Source organism: Barbus barbus (genome assembly GCF_936440315.1).
Source record: "Barbus barbus genome assembly, chromosome: 9".
In the NCBI taxonomy this organism is placed as follows: Eukaryota; Metazoa; Chordata; class Actinopteri; order Cypriniformes; family Cyprinidae; genus Barbus; species Barbus barbus.
Window position 1 is genome coordinate 25,444,556 of NC_136737.1, and position 13,328 is coordinate 25,457,883.

The following is a 13,328-nucleotide window of genomic DNA, read 5'->3' on the forward strand; positions in this document are numbered from 1 at the left end:
ATTTCCACATTGTTATTGCTAGGGTAATCTGGATGGTTAGGACATTGCTATGTGGTTGTTAAGGTGTCACTTGGTTGTATCTAGGGAGGTCTGGTTGGGTGTTTGTTGCTGCAATGTTGTTGCTTGGTGATTGCTATGCTGTTTTGGGTGACTGTGGTGACATTTCTATGCTGTGATTGCTAGGGTCTGGATGATTGCTAGGACATTACTAGGTGGTAGTCGGGTATACTGAAACTTACATCTCTGATTTCAATTTCCACCTTTAAACAAAACCTCCAAAATTACATAGTTGACTCTTGTTCCTGCTGACAATTACGAACTATATTTACACACACTTATTTAAGCACCTTTTCTTTTTTCTTTTTCTTTTTTTTACTGTTACCTTTTTTAATTCAATTGCTTGTTCTATGTGTGTGACTATGTACAGTTGTATAGTATGTCCTTATTGATTTTTGTAGCCTCTTGGCCAGGTCATGTTTGTAAATGAGAAGTGGTTCTCAAACAGTTTATCTGGATAAATAAAGGTAAAAAAAAAAAAAAAAAATACTGAGTGGTTGCTAGGTCATTGCTAGTGGTTGCTAATGTTTTTTTTGGATGGTTGTTACCATACTATGTGGGTTGTTACCATTATAAATGGGTGATTTTTTTTGTTCAGGTGGTTGTTAGGACATTGCTAGGTGGTTGATAAGGTGTCACTATGTTGTGTCTAAGATGTTCTGGTTGGTTGATCATTGTTGCTATGTTGTTGCTTGGTGATTACTCGACTGTTTTAGGCAATTATGGTCACATTTATATGTTGTGATTGCTAGGGTACTCTGGATGGTTGCTGGGCATTGCGTGGTGTCATTCATGTGATCTGAGTGTGGTTGCTAGGACATTGCTGGTCATTGCTAAGGTGTTCTGAATGGTTGCTAGGGCATTGCAAGGTGTTAGTCATGTGTTCTGAGTGGTTTCTAGATATGTTTGCTCATAGTGATGCTTTCCTTAGTAAACATCCCTAAAAATGACTTTTATATGAAGGACCGGGGAAAATAATCATCAAAGCTGCGCGCACATCTCAAAATAAAAAGTGAGATTTCCTTGATATAATGCTTGACAACGAGGGAGTGAAGTAGAGTTTAATTTGCAAACCCAGTGGAGGATTTCAGGCCGAACTGAGAAACAGCTGAAAACAAATATCTTTCCTTCTATTCTAACTTTCACCATTAGGGAGGCTAAACACGTGCCTAGCCGGACTCATTAATCTAAAATAGCGCCTTGCGGCACTGTGAGCGAGGCAGATTGTACAGCCATGTTACTGCGTGCTTCTGTGAGACTTCAGTCCCTGACTAACTTATATATGTATATTGTTCTTTTGCGAAATAAATCATTTAGCAGACACTATTTATACAAAGATACTGTACATTACTGCAGGTAAAAGACTAACAGATGCCTAGTGCAAGTGTCTTGCTCAAGGGCACAATGCTGCTCAATGAGTCAAAATTAAACCTGAAACTTGTGTATCACAATAAATAAATAAATAAACGTTTATTCATTTTTTAATACAAATATTGAATCTATTTATTTATTTAATTTTTTCATTTTGCAATATATCCTCAAGGGTTCTCTTATGGGTACAGAGGGAAAAAAATAAAATAAAATAAAAAAATATGGTCATTATTTTTGTTAATTTAATTAATTTTTAAAATATTTTATTTTAAACTTTCAAAAGAAATCAATCAAACAAATAAATATATAGGGTTATTAATTTTTCACTAAAATCTATCTATCTATCTATCTATCTATCTATCTATCTATCTATCTATCTATCTATCTATCTATCTATCTATCTATCTATCTATCTATCTATCCTTAAATTAGACTCTCATGGGTTATTTTATTGTAACAAATTTACAATGCAACATTATATTATATTATTTTTTATATTTCAAGACATGCCCTTTTGCTCTTTTTAGCTGTCAGAAATTACATATGATAAAATGTAACATTTTAAACATTAAATAAATCACATTAAATGTATATTTATTTGTCGTTATTTGTTTAATTACATTTATTTATATATTAATAAAATTATATTTTAATAAAGAATGCATTTTTATTCAACTAAATTAATTACATTAAATTGAACTGAGTGGCAGTCTATCATAGCAACATGAAGTTTCCTATGAAAAAGAATATATTATGACTGTAAAAGTGTAAAATTGGGCTTTCAAAAAGACAGTCATGTCACTGTTTTGCAACAGAAAAAAAAAAAAAAAAACTTCAATATTTATTTTCACGATAATGTTACTGCAAAAGCCAAAAAATTATGGAATGAACATAGAAAGTCAATAGAAAACTGATAGCTTGAGTAAATCCAGCAGTCCACGTGTAATCCAGAACCAGAAGAGCTCGGCTCTTTGATTTAATCTATCTTTTGCTTCCCTGGAGACAATTCAGCAGCAACTTCTAGGAAAACGAAAGGTCTCGAGTCTCTGCAGCTTCGGTGCTCTCTGCTGCCCGAGGCCAAGTAAAAGTCTTCTCATATCTTTGTCTCTGTGCTCTCTTCAGAAACTTGTTTCTTTCTGCTCTTTCTTTATTTTTTGGTATTTGTGTCAAACTCCTCCGCCTCCCACATATCGAGCTATACAAATCTCACTGTGACCGCAACATTTGGCTAGTGCACTTAAAATTGAGTCGAGATTCAGCTACTCTACCTAAGAGTGTTTGCCCAAAAAGTTAGTGAAACCTCTTAGTCAAACGCTTTGAATAGTCCTCTTTTCTTTTCACTGGTTCCTCCAACCTCTTTCTGTTTCTCTCTAACTTTGTAACTTCAATGGTTGAAGGAAAAACGTTGCCAATATGAAACTAAATAACATCAGGACTATCACAATTATTTTAAATGTGTTTTAAGTTTCATAAAGACTTGAAGACTGTTTTACATAACAACATTTCTGATTTTAAACCTAGTGGTAAAAATGCAGGTGGATTTGAGAAATTTTATTTATTTTAACTTTCCGATTCAAAACACTGATTCATTTCACAGCACTGATTCAACTTAATTTACTACAAAATGGAAGTCACTGTGTGGCATTTGCATGCTTTAAAAATTATATAAAATAAATACATTTTAATAATATTCATAATTTAATCATATTAATAAACTGTACATATTATAAACATTTAATATTATGAATATAACCAAAGATATATAATAACAACAATAATAATAATGACAACAACAACAATAGTAATAATAATAATGTTGTTGTTGTTGTTATTATTATTGTTTATTATTATTATTATTATTGTTGTTGCAAATATAGAATTACAAAACACAATGAATATCAGATTTATAAACAAGCTTTTTTTTAAGTTTCATGAAGACGGAAATTATATTTTACAAAATACAGAGAGAATATTTTTAATATCTCTAATCTAAACCTATCAGCAAAAAGTAGATTTGAGAAATATGATTTGTTTTAACGGTCTGATTTAAAACATTGATTCATTTCAAAGCTCTGATTCAACCGAATTTACTTAAAAAGGAAGTAAATGTGTGGCATTTGACAATATTAATAAATATTATTAATAAGGTATACATACCATACACATTTAATATTAAAAATAGCTGCTTGGTTTCTCTCATTCAAAAAAAAAAATAATAAAAAAAAGAAAAATCACAATGTATTTCACAATAATACACTTTATTTAAAACGAAAATTACATAATTTTAGAGAAAATACAAAAAAGAATATTGTGATATATTAAATATAATTTTTACAATAATAAGCTTTATTGGACATGAAGTGCTGATAAATTATAGTTTCATTTTACAGCCAAACTGAAAAACACAAGCGAATATTTTTCATGCATTAACAATTTTAAGCTTGCATATGCGTAGATTTTATATTATATATCCGATAACGTTTTATTGAAAACAGGTTTTGACACCAGCGTCTGTTTCTAACAGGTGCTGTCACATTGCAGCCTGTGGAAAAAGCTATATATATCCAAAACTGCGGAATACGGGTACAGCGCTGAGGTAAATTTAGCCCCTTTGCTGACATATTGTACAAAAATCCAGTCCCACACAAACCCAAACATAGATACATATGGCACAAACCTGTGCAGACATCATGGAAAAAGATCCATCAAATGTGTGAAATAAATAAATGAACAGTATTAGCAGCTTTTCCACAAGCTGCCATTCAAAAGCACCTGTTAGAAACAGATGCTGGTGTCGAAACCTGTTTGCAATAAACCGCTATCATCGTCGAATAGCGGCCTAGAGAATAAAGTGAATTACTGATGGTAAAAAATTATCAAAAGCTAAAAACAGCTTCTTTTTTATAATTTTCCAATATTGTATCTTATTAAACTCCACAGGGCAGTTCTCCAAAGCAGTTAGCTCCGTAAACATTACTTGCTGTAATTCAAAGTAAGAAAAACACTAGAAAATTAAGAAGCACAAACCAAAATACAGGTCATTATAACAACTGCACACTGAACAAAAATAACCATACACAGTTTTATAATCATAAATAAATAATTACCTGAATTTTTCTGTGTATATTTAAGAAATCAAAGTCTTCTTTTTACTCTTAACCGTTTCCATATAAATTCAATTTGATTTATGATTTCATCCTTTATTTTTATTTTATTTTTATATGCATACTTACATATATAATCATTTAAACCAGAACTTTAAAATCATAATGCTATATGAGCAAATAATTCAGCAAATATGAACTAGTGTCATATGCACAAGCATCTCATAAACTCTTTGAACAACGGAAGCAGTTTGCATGAATTATAAATCATAATCCTTGCAAAAACATCTATTATATGTTTTCCTAACATCCAACAGAGGACATTATAGTGATTTACTGCTTCAGGGATGAAAAAGCACACATTAAAAGAGTACCAGTCAGTGTACTCACCATTTTGTAGAGATCAGAAACGCTGATCTGGTCCGCATCAACCATTTCAAACTCCTTCCTGGGCACCAGATCTAAGCCTAAGTGTCTGTTGAACACAAGAAAACAACATAACTCAGATTATTAACGTAGACTCCTGAAAGACTAGAAATACTTAGAATGTATAATATTGTGGATAATAAAAGAACAGAAGATCTGTCAAGCTGTTGTGTCCACCTGTTGTCACAGGCATTTAGCCATGCGCTATTTTTTTATCCATAAATCTCTACATTGCTATATGCTAATATCTCAAACAGCAGTGTGATGGAAAACCTGACATAAGAATGTTTCTGGACACATTTTCCACACTTCTTTCCAGGTTTATCCACATAGAACTGTTAATTTTGAGAGGCTCATATGGTAAAGATGCACAGAAAACTGCTAGCGTTAGCGCTACGTGCAGCTGTCATACTGTAGAGCTATAGAAACAGGTGTTGCACTCATAACCTAATTATGAAAATGATGGCATAATGTATCTTAATATAACAAAAATTTCTTCTCTCAGATTTCCTAGACGTAAATAAAACCCTAACAACGCCCTGAGTAGCCTAAACCACAGACTAGCATCAAGTAGGTGGGTTAGCAACTAAACTCATGAAAGATAATGACGCTGAGGCTGGAAATTCACATCGAAAGTTTGTTGAAATGCACATTTTTTATTACTAAACTATATTTTTATATTCATTTAAATGTTCGGGGTGTTTGCCAAGTGGTTCAATATCAGTCATTAAGAAGTAAATAGTCAAACAGAAGGAAATTATTTTAGTAATGCTAACGCTAATGTAAAATAGCTACCATATTGACAAGGTTGTTAGGGTATTTGGCTGGTTGCTAGTCCTTTTGCTCTGGTTGTTGTGCTCTCGATCAAAGCGTTAGCATTAGCATCACCCAGGGTCCCTGTCTAGCAGGGGTGTGCTTATAAATGCATATTTTCTGAATATCTCAATGCAAATTAGTTCTCCAGAGAGACATCTTGCATCATTGGCTTCTATCAGAGCATAAATAAATCCATTTGTTGATGACTTTGTGTTAACAAACAGTAATAAACTTATTATGTGAAAATTAAGTGCTTTTAGCAATGACAAGCTTGGTATACTCCACAACTGCAGCGTGAATGCCTCTAATTTGCAACGTCAAAGCGTTTCGCAATATATAAATGTCTTGTTAATGAGGCTGAATTAACTCTCTTGCAGTCATACTCAAAATATTGTAACATATATATTACTGAATATAATAGTAACGGTGACACTTGCCAAAAAAACGCAAGATCACTTGCGGAAAACTGATATAACCTGAGAAAGGCATAATGAAAACATTATTAGATTGTTTGAAAAACACTCGAGATGCTCTTCAACTCATCCTTCAAGTATTTATAGAACGTATTGGTAAGTGCTCCTGTCTCAAATCCATTTCATCCCATTTACTCAATTATCTCTTAGTTTGCTGATCGGAAGACCTGGCAGTGATGTACTGCTGAAAGCCCAGAACCACAAAGTGCCTCATCACAGAAGTGAATCTTCAGGTGACCTTGAAGAAGAGGGATGAGTGGTCAATGTGGACTTGACACAGATGCTGATACACTGCAATATTTGGATCTTCTGACCTCTAAAATATTGTTGGTTTGGCCTTACGTTCATCGCTATAAGAGATGAACCCTGTGACTTTAGTTTTCTTGTCTACTTCTACGCTGTGGATAATTGCTGTAAAAACAATGTTTTACTTAACAATATAGTAAATATTGTACAGTATAGTAAATATAATTCGTAGCTGACTGAAAGTTCAATTTGCAGTATTGGCAAATGTATATTGGACATAAAACTTTTGAATTTGTCTCAAAATGATGAAATAATGATGCAAGAACTGTAAATACTGACACTCAAAACTCAAAAGCTGTGAAGAATTGCACAACTGTGTAGGTTAAAAATGGGGGCGGCATCTGAAGGACAAAAAATCTATTTACTCTCAATTAAAGAAAAAACAACAACAACTCAACCTTGTGTTGTGTTGGTTTGTTTGGCCTAAGTTTACATTTGAAATCTCAACATAATTCACATTAACCAGGCTGTGAATGACATATGTTCTTGTTCTCCTTATTTCCTTGGGCCAAGCTGATTTAGGGTGATGAGAAAGCCACAGTGACATCTCTAGTGTTTTAACTTTGACTCCCAGATCAGGAGGCCTTGGCCTCTAACACATTAAAATCACTGGCATATCTCCATGATGCACAAGAGCTTATTTAAACACTTCTCAGTTGAGTGAAGTATGCCAGGGCTAAACATTAATCTCAATGAGTTATTCTGAAGGTGGAACAAATGCATGACAATCCTATAGACTTGTTTAATAGGGTGTATTTCAAAAGATCAACTGACATAATTTGCCTATGTAAGAGTACAGAAATACAAAAAGAGCTATGGTGGAAGTTAGCATAATGACTAACATTGCTAACAACACCTTAAAATCGGCATGAAATCAAAATGGACTTTATTTACTTTACTATCGCACATTGCTAGTCTTGATGTTGACAATTAATCCATGCAAATTAATCCACTGAAAAAATTGTTTGTTGTGGTATTCTTTAATCAAAATCTGAACATTTACTTCCGCTCTGGAATGATGTTCCTTTTTTGATGACATCAGTTTGATGGCTTGGGCAGAATATCCTTAAACACACCCCTTCGACTGTTAGGTTTCTATGAGTGAGAGACAGAGAGGAGGAGCACTAATATATAACCCTGCCCCCTATTCAATATTCCGTTTCTGCTGGAAATACGTCACAACATTAAAATAAAGTTGGCAGCAACTTCCGATTCACCCAGACTTTAAAGTCATCTTTTATGGTTCTTCCACATGATTTAGACCCATGGTTAAAGGGGTCACATGATGAACAAGCACATTATTTTGTGTATTTGGTGTAATGCAATGTGTTTATGCGGTTTAATGTTAAAAAACACATTATTTTCCACATACCGTACAATATTGTTGCTCCTCTCTGCCCCAACTTTCTGAAACATGTCGATTTTTACAAAGCTCATCGTTCTGAGAAGCGAGGTGTGCTTTGTTTGGCCAGCTATCCAATGTGTTGTGATTGGCCGAATACCTCAAGCGTGTGATGGAAATGTTACGCTCCTTACCATATTTGGAAACACACAGTGTATCCACAACACGGCGGCGGCGACAACAATACTACAGTGAGAATAAAAGTTACTCCTCCTTTTTTTGCGTATACATTTGGGCGATGTTATGCAAATCTTCCCTCAGAGTGACATAGACATGTGGGGGTGTGTTTGAATGATGTGTTTTAGGAAGGTGTATATGAGTCTTAACTTTTAGAAAGAATATATCTTTGGGTTTGAGACTTTAATATTTACAACTTTACAGATCATATATATATATATATATATATATATATATATATATATATATATATATATATATATATATATTGCGGTCCTACTCCACCCCGGGATTCGAACCGCGGTCTCCGGCATGGGAGGCGGGCGCTCTAACGAGGAGGCTAAAGGCCACAGCCTCTAGCGTCTGTCGCTAGAGCGCCACTTGAGATCGGGGAGTGAGGTTTAACCTGCACAGCACTTACCCGCTGGCCTCTGCTACTTATATATATATGCACGAACAGCTTGTAACTCTCTAAAGAGAAAGGAGAACATGAAATCTCACCATATGACCCCTTTAAAGTTAGCATGATGGCTAACACTGCTAAAAACACCCTGAAGTCATCTTTGCTGTTTCTTCTACCAGATTTAGACTATGGTGGAAGTTACCATGATGGCTAACATTGCTAACAAAAGCAGTAAAACATATTTTCTGGTTCTTCCAAAATATTTAGACCCATGTTTAAAGTTAGCATGGTGGCTAACTCTGCTAACAACACATTAAAGGCATATTTGTTGGTTCTTCCACCAGATTTAGACCTCTGGTGGAAGTTACCACGATAGCTAACATTGCTAACAAAAGCATGAAGGCATCTTTTCTGGCTCTTCCACAATATTTAGACTCATGGTAGAAGTTAGCATGATGGCTAACATTGCTAACAACACCTTGAAATCATCTTTGCTGGTTCTTCCACCAGATTTAGACCTATGGTGGAAGTTACCATGATAGCTAACATTGCTAACAAAAGCGTAAATACATCTTTTCTGGTTCTTTCACGTGATTTAGACTAATGGTTAAAGTTAGCAAGATGGCTAACATTGCTAAGAGCACATTAAAGGTATATTTACTGATTCTTCCTCAAGATTTAGACCTATGGTGGAATTTAGCATAATGGTCAACACAGCTAACATCACAAGGCATCTTTGCTGGTTCTTCCACATGATCTAGACCTAAGGTGGGAGTTAGCATAATGACTAACATTGGTAAGAACACCTTTAAGGCATCTTTGCTGGTTCTTCCACAAGACTAAAACCTATGGTGGAAATTAATATAACAGCTAACATTACTAACATCACATTAAAGGCAACTTGCTGGTTCTTCCGTTTGATTAAGATAAGTTTTTTATTTGAATTTCTTCATTGTATTTTCTGGGAGGTAAAAGAGAGTAACTCACTCATTGCCCCAATCCAGTCGAACAGTGATATGGCGTTTGACTTCACGGACTTGATCCTGGGTCAGGTGGCCTGAAAGCAGTTGTCGCCTCAGATCAATCAACTCGTTCATCACGTGACGGAGCTTGTAAAAGAGGTCGACTTTATGCTTCTGTAGAGAAAACAAAAATGAAAGGCAAAGATTTATTTCATCCATCCACTCATGACAAACTAGCCTCAAATTTGACCAGGCAAATGTACAGTAGTCGTATATAATCCATACTATAGTGCTAAACAATCATTCTGCAAGTTCATCCAGTGCAGATTGCAATACACACTTACTAAGGTTTAGATAATAAATGGCACTGTACTACAAAATATCTTAATACTTGAAATTGACTGGTTACTCAGAGACTGCAAGTATTACCATATACATCTACCTTGGCCTTTTTATGGAACTTCAAGGTATTCTAAAGAATGGCCAATATTTCCATGTCCAGTAATCACCAGATTACAGTATGTCACTTCACAGATATTCCGCGACCCAATAAATATAAATGCAAATAAAATGGTAAACTAGTGCCGACCAATGGCAATAGACGCCTACATTGGTAACACACTGGTCCCACATAACAAACGTCTGTTGCCACTGGTCGTTATTTGTCAATGCAGAGTAAATTAGCTTTGAAGTGACAGTCACACTAACAGCATTCATATTTGAAAATAATTCTCTCAACTCTACTAAACTTTGTTTTATGTGTCACTGAAATAAGTGACTTCAGGTCGCTTTGTTTCTACAAAATCACTGTGTCAGTGTGAATGGCACTTTATGCTGCCTTGACATGATGTAGATAATCAAAGCCGCAGACAGTCGAAGAAGTGGAACAACCACTGAGCATCATCTAAGCACATGTCCCAAACAGAAAGGCTTCCCCTCCAAGTTTGTGTATGATGGATGCTAACGACTCCCTCATGGGCCCTTGGGGAGACATGCAGCAGACAGATCTGTGCGTTTGTCACATGGACATGCTGTGCTGGCTGTCCGTGTGGTCTCCAGCGCCCTCCATCACCAAAACATCACAGAACTTGAGTTTGACGTGCTCTTGAAAACAAAGAAGGTTTATATGGAGTTTACACAAGAATGTTCCCCTGGATACCCACATATGTAGCATCTGTCATATGTCATTTCACAGTCTGTTAATGGTGAAATCAGATGGGATTTGGACATTCAAGTAAAAGCCACATCTGTCAAACTCCCTGTTGTATTCACTTGGACTTCTGTATGAGATATAGCCTTTTTTTTTCAGGTCGCTCCTGGCTCTGGAGACTGATAGCTTCCCCCTACTCATGGTGGAATCAATAATTACTCCTCCCTCATGCAACCACAAGCAGAACAGTGTGAATCATTTCCTGCTAGTCTCAATGGTTGACATTCTTGGAGAAGAATCTCAATGACCAGCTGCAGATCGCACCATAAGTCCACTTCTTGTTGGGATGAGCAGAGCATAAAGACTAAGATAAATACCAGTATTAAGTTCTATGCTGGACCAAGTTGGTTTATGTTGCTTAATACTTCTTTGGGGTTGGTCTTGCTGGTAGACCAGCATGGTGTTTTTGATGAAGTTGGTGGGAAAACCAGCACTCCAGCATCTCATGCTAGCAGACAAGTATGGATTCCTATGATATTCCAAACTGGTGTATGCGGGTTGGCAAAATTGGCTTGCTAAGCAGCTTGATGGGAAAACCAATGCACTCAAATCCAATGCTATCTAAACAAGTATGGATTTCTACATTGGTCCAAGCTAGTTTATGATGGTTATTGCTTGTTGGTATAGCTGATGGACCTACATTGTCTTTGTGGTGAATTTAGCTGACAAAGGTAGTCTTAGCGTCTTCTGGGCGAACATGAGAGATGAAATTTAGAGACATACCAATTCTCTTCAAGACACTGCATCTATAAATTCAGCCACAGCTATCAAAATGTCACTTTTGTAACAAACTCACAGCCTTCAACAATAAATTTCAAGACAATTACTGTCAAGTATGTGAAGTTAAATTTCTCAAGATGCTTGTATTCTGTTGCTCTGATTATATTTTGATAACCCTTGACTGTTTTGTAACTATTTTAACAACTTTTCACTATGCAGTTCACTGTCATAAAATTCAGATTAGGTCATCACAGGTTGAGGAGCAAAGTAACATTGCTCTACACTCGATTTAGCGAGAGCTGACCCAAACACACCCAATCACGTTGACTGATATCAATCTGAACAATCCAGTCAGATATAATCAACTCAAATAATCTGCTGCCCATGGACTTGGTACCAGCTAACACTTTATCAGACTCCTGACTGTATCTCAAAGATAGGACTCAATTTGATCAATGAGATTTAGCCAATTCCATTTGCATGTATCTGTGGAATAAAATGAATTAAATACGTAAATATGAGTCTCTGGCCTTCTACAAAGGATTTCATACATGAGGATATCTAGTTTAAAAAGATATGATGTTTCTGCACAGCTTCCACGTGAGATATTTCTGGATTCTGGCACAAGTAGATTTTAGTACACAGTGTGGGGTCATCATCCCTTTAGTGCTCTTGCTCTCTTACCATCCACAAACAAGGCAATCCGTTTACACCAATGACACACAGTTTTATCAGCCTCTGCAGTATAATGTGATTATGATTGTTTTAAGTTGGCTGTCAAGAGACCTGTATCAATCCATGAGCTTTAACTGAAATAAAAGCTTGGATTGACAGCCTCCCCCACAACCCAACGGCAAGAACCTCACCTCCTCTGCGGTAACTGAAAGATGGATTGCATCCAGTTCACAATCCATCAGGATCCTCCACCACTTACGGGATCCGTAGTCGATTAACAAGTATACCTTAACGATTGCCATTGATATTTCAGTAGGGTATTCAGAACAGATACTTCAAATGTCAACAGAGCTTTTTGTTTGGAAAAGAAACCTCATGACTGCTGACCCAGATATGTCTGTTAAATGTCTGTTAAAGATCTCTTGATCTGGAAAGCATCTGCTGTCTACAAACGTATGTTTAAAAACGTATGTTTATGTAAATCAGATGTCAGTTTTACATACATTCTAAATCATAAACATCTTAAAGACATCTAATAGACATCTATTTGACATCTAAAAGGAAACGTCCTATAGATGTATTGCAGATGAGCAAACACCCTAAATAATACGTCTTGCAGATGTAAATGCAGACATCAAATAGACGTCTCGGAGATGAACGTGTGCTATCAGGGGAATGTTTTAGAAGGGAATCTCTAGAAGCTATCCACAGATAATTTAATTGATGGTAAAACCAACAAGTTCCAAAGTTATGACAAACGTTCTGAAAAAATAAAGTGTTTTGACGGCCACAAACTAGAATTCACCCTACCAGACCTGGAATAAATATGCCAATCATTCAGTACAATTTCTTGTTGTAAGGGATGATTTACCTGAAGAGCTTTGATGGAAACTCACATGCAAAGCACCATTTGTGTTCTGTGCTTTAGGGAATACAGCTGAAGAACACTCAGTGTGTGAGTGTGTGGGAAGAGGAGCTAGAGCATGTGTTGCACCGAGCTGTGTGAAGAACATCTATTTATCACACTTTCCACAACTGTATGACTCACATGCTTTAAATACAGAGCGGATTGAGCTACAGTACAATGTGTCAGAATCACATTTCACCATGTCCAACTCTCAGCCAATTCATCCATATCTTCTCTTAGGTTCATATTTAATAGAACTGTACTAGGAGACCATATTAAACAAATGTTTCACTCTTGCACATGAACAAGCAGCTTGTTA

At 35.7% G+C, this 13,328-nt stretch overlaps 1 protein-coding gene across 1 annotated transcript in view; it reads right to left on the reverse strand.

Annotated features, from left to right (window-relative positions):
- LOC306875218 (dedicator of cytokinesis protein 3-like) overlaps positions 1-13,328 on the reverse strand; it is a gene marked incomplete at its 3' end in the record, with an annotated part of 249,864 nt that overhangs the window by 98,579 nt on the left and 137,957 nt on the right. The window contains exons 6-7 of the mRNA XM_079425684.1: positions 9,523-9,671; positions 4,923-5,007 (exon numbers count right to left, since the gene is read on the reverse strand). Of these exons, the coding sequence (XP_079281810.1) occupies positions 4,923-5,007; positions 9,523-9,671 (234 nt within the window). The remainder of the gene's footprint in view (positions 1-4,922; positions 5,008-9,522; positions 9,672-13,328) is intronic.